Source organism: Heloderma suspectum, chromosome 3 (genome assembly GCF_057233095.1).
Source record: "Heloderma suspectum isolate Gila_16-S chromosome 3, 16-S_ref, whole genome shotgun sequence".
Taxonomy (NCBI): domain Eukaryota; kingdom Metazoa; phylum Chordata; class Lepidosauria; order Squamata; family Helodermatidae; genus Heloderma; species Heloderma suspectum.
The window spans coordinates 262,760,137-262,773,191 of NC_139460.1; the positions used below are offsets into that span (position 1 = coordinate 262,760,137).

The 13,055-nt window shown below is 46.4% G+C and overlaps 1 protein-coding gene across 1 annotated transcript in view; it reads left to right on the top strand.

Annotated features, from left to right (window-relative positions):
- ABCC2 (ATP binding cassette subfamily C member 2) overlaps nucleotides 1–13,055 on the top strand; it is a 54,286-nt gene that overhangs the window by 40,172 nt on the left and 1,059 nt on the right. Inside the window, exons 23-31 of the mRNA XM_084846661.1 lie at nucleotides 69–223; nucleotides 2,069–2,224; nucleotides 4,103–4,302; nucleotides 4,708–4,834; nucleotides 7,946–8,047; nucleotides 8,191–8,334; nucleotides 8,937–9,095; nucleotides 9,644–9,810; nucleotides 10,420–10,614. Of these exons, the coding sequence (XP_084702787.1) occupies nucleotides 69–223; nucleotides 2,069–2,224; nucleotides 4,103–4,302; nucleotides 4,708–4,834; nucleotides 7,946–8,047; nucleotides 8,191–8,334; nucleotides 8,937–9,095; nucleotides 9,644–9,810; nucleotides 10,420–10,614 (1,405 nt within the window). The remainder of the gene's footprint in view (nucleotides 1–68; nucleotides 224–2,068; nucleotides 2,225–4,102; nucleotides 4,303–4,707; nucleotides 4,835–7,945; nucleotides 8,048–8,190; nucleotides 8,335–8,936; nucleotides 9,096–9,643; nucleotides 9,811–10,419; nucleotides 10,615–13,055) is intronic.

The following is a 13,055-nucleotide window of genomic DNA, read 5'->3' on the forward strand; positions in this document are numbered from 1 at the left end:
TAAGGCTGGCCCTGCTGCCAGCTTCCCCCTCTGCATCAGGCCCTCACCAGTGCTTATATTTGTTCCAGGTCTTTTCCTGATGACCGCAACCCTTCTTTCTAACCAAGGTTCTGTCCGAGCTTCCCGAGTCCTGCATGAGCAGCTGCTCAGTAACATCCTGCGGGTACCCATGAGTTTCTTTGACTCGACACCAACAGGCCGCATTGTGAACAGGTTTGCCAAGGTCTGAGCTCATGCTTTGGGAGTCCTGCAGGGTTGGGGACCCCCCCCCCAAGTTACCGAAGTGTAAACACAGGCCCCAAGGTCCTTTTGGCTGTCCCAAGGATTTGACTGGGGGGTATGGGCCAGCGCCTTGAACAATGACATATTGAGAGCATGATGGGAAAGGAGGCAGCTGACGCTTGGGGTTTTATAAAGCCCGTGATTATGATAGGCTTCTTGTAAATCTTTGTGGGATCAGATATAGTTAAGCTCACAGCCCTTTCAAGCTTGTTGAGCTCCTCGTCGTTGCGGATGGTGAGCTGCAGGTGGCAGGGGATGATGCATGTCTTCTTCTTGTCCCGTGCCGCGTTGCCAGCAGCCAACACAGATGCATATACGTTTGGATCATCCTTTAAATGTTATAGAAATACAAATTGGAGTGAATGTATATAAACCAGGGGCCCAGAACCTTAGGTCCAGGGGCCAAATGCAACCCTCCTGAGGTCTCAATCCAGCCCTCCAGGTTTTCCTAGATGGCCACAGCGCCTTCCTCTGGCCCCACCCTCTTTACCGCAGCCTGGCCTTTGTGCAGTTTTTTCCCCCATTCTAAAAAGTTAACATGCCTCTCCTAAGGCTGGGTTACTGGCAGTCAAGAGTTCTAAGGTAACACATGTCGGTATCTTGGCCACGCCCCCTTTGCCTTCGGCCCCTCCCACCACTGGAATTTGGCCCTTGGGAATTTCTCTGAAATGGAATTTGGCCCTTGGGCTGAAAGACACTTAACATCCCTGATATACACACAACAAGGCCTTGAATAAGTTAACTCAGTAAATAATAGATGCATGGCTTTCCTAGACATGTTACCTAGGGCTATGCAATTTGCCATACGTTGATCTATTTCCCATCTCCATCCATGACTCCTATCAGAAGCCTGGCCAGACCTCTGCTGACCCTCAGTTAACAGGCTGATTTAAAGCATGTTCTCTGCACAGTCATTTTATACTTGTGCCCAAAGGGACTGAGATTATGGGAACAATCCTCTCTTCCACTGTACACCCTGTTGTCTTCCTCATTGTCTATTTTGGATTGTAAGCAATCCAAATTTCTCACAGGAATCTGTCTGGGTTTTGCTTGTGAAACTTTGTAATGCATTGCTGTGTTGATCCAGGGCCTGAGGCAGGAGAGCACTGCGCCTGCCCACCCCCAGGGCCAGCCCACTCCCCAGCCATGCCCCCAGCCTATCCCTAACCCTCTGCCACATCACCCACCCACCCGGATTGCTGCCACTGCCACCGCTGCTCTCTGAAGGGCCGCGTTGGCTGTAAAAAGCACACTACCCCACCCGTGGTAGTTTCCTACCACCAACCACCTTTCAAATCAGCAGCCCTCCCCTGAGCAGGGAGCTCCACTTCACAGGCCAGCCCTGAGCGCCTCATGGTGAGCATAAAGGTCTCACTGGACTGGTCTCGTAACATTTTGTATGTTGAGATGTGTGAACTGGACACAGAAAGCTAGTTTTTATAGTGCAAGGAAAAGTGGTGAGATCATTGCACCAAAAGGAACTTTAAACACCAAAGTCATGGGGTTGGGTGAATAATGAGCAAGATGTTAACAGTTAAGGTGAGAGAAGTCAAATGACAAAATCTGAATAAGTTTAACATGGACCAACGAGAGGGCGCTTGTTGAATTCAGTTTAAAAGTACTTTGTCAGTACCATGCAGCTACTACCCAAGCCTAATCCAAGTGACAGACCTGAAAATGACATCGTCATCCCTGGCAGGGTCTCGAAACACTCTTGCTCACAACTGGCTGCTTCTGATGTAGGTTATACAGATTCTGTTTTTATCCTCATCCCCATTTGCTGCAGGATATTTTCACTGTGGATGAGAATATTCCGATGTCATTCCGCTCCTGGCTGACCTGCTCCTTGGGTATTCTTGCTACTCTGTTAATCATCTGCTTGGCCACACCATTTTTCGCAGTTGTCGTGTTGCCTTTGGGAGTATTCTACTTCTTAGTCCAAGTAAGTTGGGGCTCAGCGTCTATGGGAGTGGACATTCCTCTTACTGCCAAATGTATGCATTCTGAACTTATACTGAGTAAGTTCATTGGTCCATCTAAGCCCAGTATGGTGAATACTGACTGGCAGCAGCTCTCCAGATTTTCCGTCAGGGTTTTTTCCAGCCCTGTCTGAAGATGCTGGGGATTGAACCTGAGAACTTCTGCATGCAAAGCACATGCTCAACCCTGAACTACAGCCCCCTCCCTTGGCTTCAGTTCTGAGACCTACCATAACAACTTGCTGTCCATTAACACTGCGGACCTAGTCCTATAAAGGTCACTGAAATCAGGGACAGTAGGAGACCAAATATCCTGTGTATCAGTGCAGAAAGCTATTCCCATCTAGAATGTCAGTAACTGTAGGGAGCTATGCCCTCTGGCAGCTAAAAGAAATGATCACAGGGCCAAAGCATAGAGTGGAACAAGTCTTTTAGCATGGCGTTGCTAAGCCTTGGCTGTCTGGTCACACAACAAACAACACTTTCCTTAAACTGCTGCTCATTTCTTAGGGACTATAATACCCAAATGTATACATTATTTTTGAGAATTATGTAAAACTGTCAGTGTAAAATCAGCAGATACGTTTCATTTTCTAAACAGGGTTCTATATGCTATATGCCAATGCAGATGCAAACATATGCACTGAAATCAGCTGTCTTAAGCATGCTTGGCTCTGTGTTGGATTCTAGCCGGAAGCTCTGATTCCATCCATTTTTCCTCTATGAAACTCTCTCGGCAAGTTCCTTCCTTGGTAGGAACCTTCTGGTTGAGCAGCAGATTATGGAAAGGTCACACCACTGAAAAACAGTGAGAGGCTTGGGTTCCTCCCACAGAAACAGAAAGAAACATGGAACCCCACTTTACTGAAATTAAACTGTCACCATTTCCTCTCATCAGGCAGACTCAGGTCCTTGTTCTTCAAATCCTTTTTCAAACGATTCAGTACCTGGAGCGTTTTGCCAGTTGTGTTTCACTAGAACAGCCTTCCTCAATCTGGTGTCCTCCAGGTATATTGGACTACAGCCTCCATCATCTTCAGACAGCATAGCCAATCGAGGGGACCAGGTTGGGGAAGGCTGCACTAGCACTTCTAAAGTAGAGATGAAAAGCTTCAGTTGTCACCCCGCACCACACAAGCTGTAATAGTTCGTGGAGTGGTAGTGTAGCTAAATAGTTGGTTTGGCATACAGGAAGCTTTGGCTCTCTTAGCTCTGTGAATTGTTTGCAGTCACTTTATGATTACACAGACACTGGTGCTACGTTGAAGCAGGTCTTTGCTTTAAAAACAGTGACTGGGGTCACACAACACGACAAGCCAGAGTATGGATTGAGTGTGGGTTATTGTTGCACCATGGGTTGTTTTTGAATCATGGATTGTTGTGTTGTGTGAACCCAGCTGGGCTAAGAAACCATGGTTTCTTAACCACAAACAACCCACGAAGAGAACCCATGGTTTATTGTTGGGTTGTGAACTGTGGGTTGTTTGTGGTTAACAAACCATGCTTTGTTAGCACAGCTGGATTCACACAACACAACAACCCATGATTCAACAACAACCCACACTCAACCTGCACTCTGGTTTGTCATGTTGTGTCCACCAGGTCAGTAACTGGAAAAAAAGTTCTTGCTCAAACACAAGATCTTCTGTGCACCAGCTTCAACATCCTTGAAGTTATAGGATGTCACAGTAGTGCTCTAGCATTATAGGAGTGTTAGCTAACAACTGAAAACATTGGTTTTAGGAGGTAAACTTTGTTTGCCTCCCCCCCCCCCCAGGTGGTGTGGCTAGGAGGTCCATGCCCTGCCTGTTGATCTCACTGGCACATCTCTCTGATCCTAGCAATTCTATGTGTCGACATCCCGCCAGCTGCGGCGCTTGGACTCGGTCAGCCGGTCCCCCATCTATTCGCACTTCAGCGAGACAGTGTCGGGTCTCTCCGTCATCCGGGCGTATGGGCACCAGGAACGCTTCCTGCAACACAACGAGAAGATTGTGGACATCAATCAGCAGTCTGTATACTCCTGGATTGTTTCCAACAGGTGAGGCTGTGATGTGGAAAGGCTCAGCCTCTGCTGTTTAGAATGCCGTCAGTCCTCGGGTAACATCAACAGGTGGTCGTTTTTAGCTTAGATATGATTGCAAAGGTGAAAGCAGTTTTCTGTTGGCCTGGTTTAGCAATTCCAGATACACAACATGCTCAGTTTACCTTAAAGTAAGGTCTCCCTCTGTCAGATGACTCTGGGTGGCATGGCTCGGAGAAAGCGTGCGGGGGATCAGGAGGTGGTGTCCAGCCGACGTATCAGGTAGGAGCCATTAGCATGAGGTTCTAAAGGGAAAGACGGTGCTGTGGAGTAACTTCCTTCCCCTCCCCACTACTACATGGCACAGCTTGGATAGGAGATGCTACAGATGACAGTACTCACCATATCCCTCCCTTTGTACAGGTGGCTGGCGGTGCGCCTAGAATTTGTGGGGAATCTGGTGGTTTTCTTTGCAGCACTACTGGCAGTCCTTGCCAAAGACACTCTGGATGGTGGCCTTGTGGGACTCTCCATTTCCACAGCTCTCAATGTGAGTGACTGAAGCCACCATTGGTCAGAGCAGTGACCAAACTGGGGCTTGGTGGGGACGTGCACTGATATCCCAGCTAGGGCTCATTCAGGTGGTGGTTTCTCATTCGTGTTCTTTGTGATTTATTTTTATTAGCTTGTGTAAGCCATGTACAGTGCCTTGCATAAGTACTCAACACCCTTTGAATTTTCCACATTTTGTTGTGTTACAACCTGGAATTGAAATGGATTTCATTAGGAGTTCTTTTCACTTATCTACACAAAATAGTCCATAATGTTGAAGTGGGAAAAATCTACATATTTTACAAAATTATTTACAAATACAAAACTGAAAAGTCTGGATTGCAGAAGTATTCATCTCCTTTGCTGTGATACCCCTAAATAAGTTCTGGTGCAACCAACTGCTTTCAGAAGTCACATAATTAGTTGAATGGACTCCACCTGTGTGCACTTCACGTGTCACATGATCTCAGATTACATACACATGTTTCTGGAAGGCCCCAGAGTTTGTTGGAGAGCATATCTAAACAAACAGCATCATGAAGACCAAGGAGCTATCAAAACAAGTCTGGGATAAAGTTCTGGAGGAGCACCAATCAGGGTTTGGTTATTTAAAAAATCCCAAACTATGAACATCCCCTGGAGCACCGTTAAATCCATTATTACAAAATGGAAAGAATATGGCACAACTGCGACTCTGCCTAGAGAAGACCATCCACCAAAACTCAGTAACCGGGCAAGGAGGGCGTTAGTCAGAGAAGTAACCAAGAGGCCAATGGTAACTCTAAAGGAGCTGGAGAGATCCACAGCTGAGATGGAAGAAACCGTCCATAGGACAACTATCATCTAGATGCTCCACAAAGCTGGGCTTTATGGAAGAGTGGTGAGAAGAAAGCCATTGCTGAAAAAATACCCATTTCAAATCCCATTTGGATTTTCCAAAAGGCATGTGGGAGGCACAGCTAACAAGTGCGAAAAGGCTATCTGGTCTGATGAGACCAAAACTTAACTTTTTGACCTTACCACAAAATGCTATGTGTGGCGCAAAGCCAACAGTGCTCATCATCCTGAGAATACCTTCCCCATGGTGAAGCATGGTGGTGGCAGCACCAAGTTGTGGGGATGCTTTTCATCAGCATGGACTGGGAAACTGGTCAGGATTGAGGGCAATTGTAGAGGAAAACCTGTTTCAGTCTGCAAGGGACCTGGGACTGGGGTGGAGGTTCACCTTCCAGGAGGACAATGACCCTAAACGCACAGCCAAAGTTACACTGGAGTGGTTTAAAAACAAGAACCTGAATATCTTAGAATAGCCCAGTCAAAGCCTAGACCTCAATCCATTAGAGAAAATGTGGCAAGACTTAAACACTGCTGTTCACTAACGGTCCCCATTCAACCTGTCAGAGCTTGAACAATTTTGCCAAGAAGAATGGGCAAAAATTGCAGGATCCAGATGCACAAAGAGATGTACCCCAAAAGACTCACAGCTGTAAGTGCTGCCAAAGATGCTTCTACCAAGTATTGACACAGGGAGGTGAATATTTATGCAACCAACAAATGCCAGTTCATTTTTGTTTCATTAACTTTTGTGCCACGGTACAAATATTTTGCACCTTCAAAGTATTACCTATGTTGTGTAAATCTAATGGTAAAAAGGCCAATTTTAATTCCAGATGGTAACACAACAAAATCTGGAAAAGTCAAAGGGGGGTGAATACTTTTGCAAGGCACTGTAGGGTGCTTCCAGACAAGGCTTTTAATGTGCAATCACCATGCATTCTTCACACAACTTTGCAGGGGATGCAGATAACTCGTAAGTCAATTGCCATCCTGTGTTTTCTCACCACTTCTTCCACCTTCCCGTCCACCCTGGTAATTTTTCTTACTGCAGGAAATCCATTAATGAGGGAAAGAGCAGGACAGCAGCACAATCTCTTTGCGATTGTGGATAGGGTAGGAAGATACGTGATTGAGGCACAGTGGGAAGAGCTGTCTCTGGAGAAAGTGGATGATGTGTCAGGATGTCTCTCCTTTATTGCTTATTGTGCATTTCCAGATTTAGAGCCATTTCATGTCCTGCATGACAAGCCCTTTCCTTTGATCTACCTGCTTTCAGCATCCATTAATTGCTTCCTGGAATTAGGGTTCCTCAATCCACACACTTCAGTTAGCTATTTAATTAATGGAATATATAGATTACGTTGAAAACAGCAGCACTGATTTCTGAGTACCAAGGTTCCAGCTGACATCCTAGAATGCTGCAGGCACTATTTAAAAAAAAAAATTTGCAACTGTGGTGGAATAGCAGGAATAAGAAGCAGGGGAAATCAAGCGGGCAAGTTTTCTAGCCAGGTTATAAAACTGACTGGATTGGGTTGTGGAACTGGCTAGATCTGGTTATGAAATTGACCAGAGATCAGGAATTCTCCAGTGAAATCAATGGGGTTTACAGCCTGATCCATAATAATGTTTACTCATAAGTAAGCTTAGCTGCAATCCTCTTGTCCTGTGCTGGAGGCAAACTTTATTTAAAAACAACTTTTACAAATGTTTGCAATTGCACTGCTTCAAAACTGTAAGAACATGTATGCTTGCACACAAAACGGGGTGCTAAAATGGTGCTGGGAAGCACCTGCTTCAGGATGTCGGGAAAAGGTTATATATGGCAATCCACAAAGGGTAGGTAAAGGGAAGGGGACAACACTGCCCACACAGCAGTGTTTTGTGCACTGTGTGGACAGAAAATAGTGAGATGCACACGCCATAAAAAGCACTAGACCCCTGAAGTGTGGACAGTCAATTGCAATTCTGCTTGTAGCTTACAGTGGAAGAGTAATGATTGGTAGCCCTAGGAACCCTCTGTTGGGAAGCACCCCTAGGGTCTAAAATAATGTGGGATAGGGTGAGGGGGATCTGTCCTCAGAAAGCTCAGGAGAAGTCCAATAGGGAGTGCTACAAGTTGGAGCTGTTTTTTAAGTGGGGTGTATTTCCCACAGTAAGACAGGCTTCTATGGCAAATGCTATTCTTCCTAGAACCTGCAAGTATGGGACAGAGAAGAGAGGACTGGCGAATCAGGGCTATTACAGTGATACTTCCGCTCTTACCATGCAGGTGACTCAGACGCTGAACTGGTTGGTGCGGATGACTTCAGAACTGGAGACCAACATTGTGGCTGTAGAGAGAGTGCATGAATACACAGAGGTGGCAAATGAGGTACAGGGAGCTGTGGAGTTGTGGTGAATAGTTAAAATATATTGGGGAGGGGGGTGATGTAAGATCTCCCATAATGCTGTGGGAGAGACCCCAATAAAACGGTTTGAAGACCGTTCATCTGATACCCATTCTGCCTGCTGCAGGCACCATGGGAGACAGCACAGAGACCACCTGCTAACTGGCCCAGTAATGGAGAGATCAGTTTCGTTGACTATCAGGTGCGGTATCGGCCTGAGCTGGAGCTAGTTCTTGATGGGATCAGCTGTGATATCAAGAGCACTGAGAAGGTGAGATGGTGTGGGAAGGTAAACAAAGCTCTTCTGAGACCTTGCTGAGAATGGGTTACACCACTGGGGAGAAGCACATATGGAGAAGAAAGGTGTCAAGTGTGGATGAGGTGTAAGAAGGCTTGGCCTTCTCTTATTTGCTGGGCCAACATCCCGTGGACCTGAAAACCTCTAGGCTGCTCACTCCCCAAGAATGTCCTAAGACTTTCAGTGGATAAGGTTCCGAGTGGCTACTAATCATGATGGCTATCTATTTCCTCCAGTATCAGAGGTGATATGCCTCTGTATGGAAGATGTTGGGAACATCTCCTGGGAGGTGGGAGATGCTGTTGCATACCTGCTTGTGGGCTTCCCAGAGGCATCTGGTTGGCCACTGTGGGAACAGAATGCTGGACTGGAGAAGCCTTTGGTCGGAGCCAGCAGGGCTGCTCTTATGTTCTCATGACTACTGTCTGCGATTCCTCACAAGAGCTGTGTGACAAGAGCAGGAATAGGGCTACAAAATTCTGCCTAGTTAGATGAATGAGCCACAGAAACAAGGAAAAGAGGAAAAAAAGAAAAGTGCAGCCAGACTGCTAATCCTTGGGTTGCTGTCACTTCAGGTTGGTGTCGTGGGCCGAACAGGGGCTGGGAAATCCTCACTCACTAATGGCCTCTTCCGCATCCTGGAGGCAGCTGGGGGGAAGATCCTGATAGACGGGCTCGATGTAGCAATGCTTGGCCTACATGACCTGCGCCAGAAACTCACCATCATCCCACAGGTGAGGAGCCCAGTGGATTTGGACTGGAGGTGCTGGGGCCAGGCTTTGGCTGCTTGAAGGGAGCGGGCTGAGTACGGTTACCATTGGGAGCCTGGAGAAGGTAGCGTCTGGGGTTGGCGTCTCTCACTGAGTTTCTCCTGCTCATTCCCTTGGAATGAGATGGATCAGGTCCTGTCAGCTAATCTGTAGCCCAATGGAACAAGGGGGCATTGGTAGAAAAGGATAGTGTGTAGGGCCCATCCAGAGAACTTTACATCTCCAAGTAAGGTATGGCCGCTTACCCACCATATCCCTAATGGAAGACTGACCCTTGGCAGCTTAAACTACTGCTTTTGGATGGCAAAGATGGGAGGGCTGAAAAATCCTCCCAGTTTCATCCTATAAGCCCAAACTGTAGCCACCTCTTCCACACTATGTGCTGGGTTTGGCTGAAAGCAAGAATAGCGGAGTAGGTGCCAATCCTTCCTCCCCTACCCAGCTCATCCTAGCCTGGTCACAGTTCTTCATCTAACCGTACCTGCCTAAATGTCTCCTGTCCACACCTGCAGGATCCCGTTCTCTTTTCGGGGAGCTTGCGCATGAACCTGGACCCATTTGACCAGCACTCAGATGAAGAGGTCTGGCGTGCTCTGGAGCTGGCACACATGAAGCCTTACGTTCTCGGTCTGCCTGAAGGACTGTCCCATCCAGTGAGCGAAGCTGGAGAGAACCTGAGGTACAGGAGGGGTGATGCCAGCTGCTGAGGGCTGCTTCTATCCTAAGAGACTAGGGATGTCCGTCACTGTGAAATCCGCCCCTCTTTGAGTTCCATGGCATACCCAACTTGGCTTGCATTTGTGAGCCGAACTGTGGGTTTTTCCTGATCTGTGGGGACTTCGTGCGTATTATTTAAATTGAGATTTGTGCAAATTGTGGCCTTGCTTTGCACAATTTGCACAACTTATGCAAATTTGGGCAAAATTCAGCCATAATTTGCACAAACTTTAAAACATGGAAAATCTGCTCTTTGACCTGACTTGGTGTGGGCCAAGGTGGGCTAGGTAGTGGAAAACAGACCAAAGTCTGCGGGGGGGGGGGGGGGGGCGGACCAATGGGAGGTCGTCAAGCTCCACCCCCGAACGGATTTCTTCGACATCCCTGTAAGACTTTTGTGTTTTAGCTGTACAAGGGCCTCTTCAGCTGGCCCTGGCCCCATCTGTCCATCCCAGTCACAGCTTGGCTTGAGTGATGGAGAGCATGAACTGTGCTGATGCTTGCCCTGGTGCCCCACCAATGGCTGCATCCATTTAGCTGGTAGCATCAGCGATCATCCTTGTTCCCACAGCGTGGGGCAGAGACAACTCTTATGTCTGGCACGGGCCCTCCTCCGTAAATCCAAGATCCTGATTCTGGATGAGGCAACAGCAGCTGTGGATATGGAAACCGATCACCTGATCCAAGAGACCATCCAAAGCGAGTTTTCCAACTGCACTGTGCTGACCATTGCCCATCGGTTACACACCATCATGGACAGCCATAGGTAAGTGTGCGTGCGTGTGTGTGTGTGTGTGTGTGTGTGAGAAACTGAGGATGATCGGGGTGGAGTTCTCTCATCATGCACAGCGGTGGGTTCAGGACTTCATGTGCCCTTATGACAAAGTGAGAAGAAGCAAAGGTGCCCCCAGCCCATGATGGAGGAATGGCAGGGAAGACAGCATCAACTGCCACATTGGAAGGAAACAGTCACATTCAGTAGGAGCTATTAAAACTTCAGATTTCCACCAAATGCTCCTTGAGCAGAAAAAGCATACTCTCAGTTCATACCTACACGTTTACTCAGAAATAATTCCCTCGGTATTCAGTGAAGTTTACTCTCAGGAAAGCATGCATACTAGCCTTAGGTTTTTGAGGCTATGCATAGGATTGTAACCTCAGAAGCCTAAATCCAGGGAATTTGGGGCCAACTTGAAATGTCCATACATATGTGGATAAATGGCACTTAACATAGCCAAGATTTTGAATCTGTCAGCATGAAGCTTTACACAGGATAGTCCTCTGAGATACGCAACTGGAGAAATAACTTGGCATGCAGCATGGAGGAATATATATTAGCAACCTTTAGAAAACAAAGGCTGTTGCACATTTAGCAAGCAAACGTGCTTGAAAACCACAGTATAATCTGTGCAAGTTAAATCATTTTCCTCCCTGGGAAAACAAATCCTCATCAGGCTGGCTTTTAGCCACAAACCCGTAAAAAAAAAAAAAAGGCAGCCTATAAAGCTTTTAACTATATTTGGCATCAAAGACAGGACTGTACACTGCTACAAAAGCAGATATGGAAGGAAAATTATGACCTCATTAAATTTGTTTTACAGTAACCAATCTTTCGGAAATAGAATATAACAAAACAGGCAAAGTGAGGCCTTCAGAGGTCCATTAGATTAACCTTTTTGAACAGGAAGATGTTTTTCTCCTGCTCTCATAATACTAGAATCTGTGGCCATCCAATGAAGCTAAATGGTGGAAATTCAGGACAGATAAAAGGAAGTACTTCTTCCCACAGCACGTAGTTAAACTATGGAATTCGCTACCACAAGATGGAATGGCAACATGAACAGCTTTAAACGGGGATTAGACAAAGTCGTGGAGAATAAGGGTATCAGTGGTAAAGTCATCATGATGGCTGTATCTTACCTCCAGTACCAGAGGCAGTATGCCTCTCAATGCCAGCTGCTGGGGAACATGAGCAGGAGGGTGCTGCTGGCCTCATGTCCTTCTTGTAGGCTTCCCAGAGGCATCTTGCTGGCCGCTGTTGGAGCAGGATGCTGGACTAAATAGGCTTTTGGTCTGATCCAGCAGGGCTCCTCTTCTGTTCTTAAAGCTCGCTCCCCTCCCACATTATACAGGGATATTTCAGGAGGAAAGAAAGAAAAAAGACAACTCTTCCCCTTTCCCACTCTCCAGAACTGTGCCTCCCCCTACCCCACCATGACATGTTTGTAAAATGCTCAGGTATAGGGCTAGCTGCCCTCTAGCACTACATTGCAAAGCAAGGGGCTTTGGAGATGGAGGAGAAAAAAAGTGTCCTTTATCCCTTTCCTCCTTCCTGCAACTGCCCTCCCCCCCACCAGCCCGGAGAGGCCTCAAATCACCATAGGGCTCTTGTTCCAGGCTGGCTGGAGCTCTGAACAGGAGCACTCCTCTCAGGGGATGGGGATACGCTGCAACTTTTGTGTTGCAGGTCGCACATCTTTTCTTCTTTAGCACGTTGTCTGAGACTACACAAAAGTGGATGATGGGCCACTGTTGCAGAATCATTGGTGTCAACTCTTCTTTGACCATAGGTCTTTCTTTTGCCACTGCAGCCATTAAGACTGGCAACACTTCAGTAACCTGTGTTTTCCAGTTAACATCCTGGAAGATATATGGATGGTGGTAAGAGGGGTATGCAGACATGTAGGGGTGCTAATGCTTAAGAAACCAACAACAAAAATGGGATGGCACCACAAACAGGAGAAAAAAAGAGGAACTCCAGATGCCAAAGGATGTATTTTTAGGCCCAGTGCATTTCAGAAATCCTTCCTCAGGGGCACGAAATAACATATACACAGAATGAGATTGTCTTCGAATAATGTTTGTTGTGTATATGTCGTTTACAGTGTTAATTTTTAACATGATTTTTGACAGTATGTTCTTGTCTTACAGTTTCAGATGTTTTATGTTTCTCTTAAAAGATAAATCTGTATACCCTGTGTATGTACTTTGCTGTAATTTTTAAGGGATGTTTTGTTCTTAGAAGTTTTGCCCTTTAAACAATGTTTGTTCTGTATATATGTTCAATATTATTAGTTTTTAACAATAGAACTTTTTTGGCAATATGTCTTGAGTTACAGGTTATAACAATTTTGTTTTAATACTGTTTAGCAAGACATTGTAGTACAATTGTTCATGTTTGATTTTCATTTTCTGATTATCCCATTC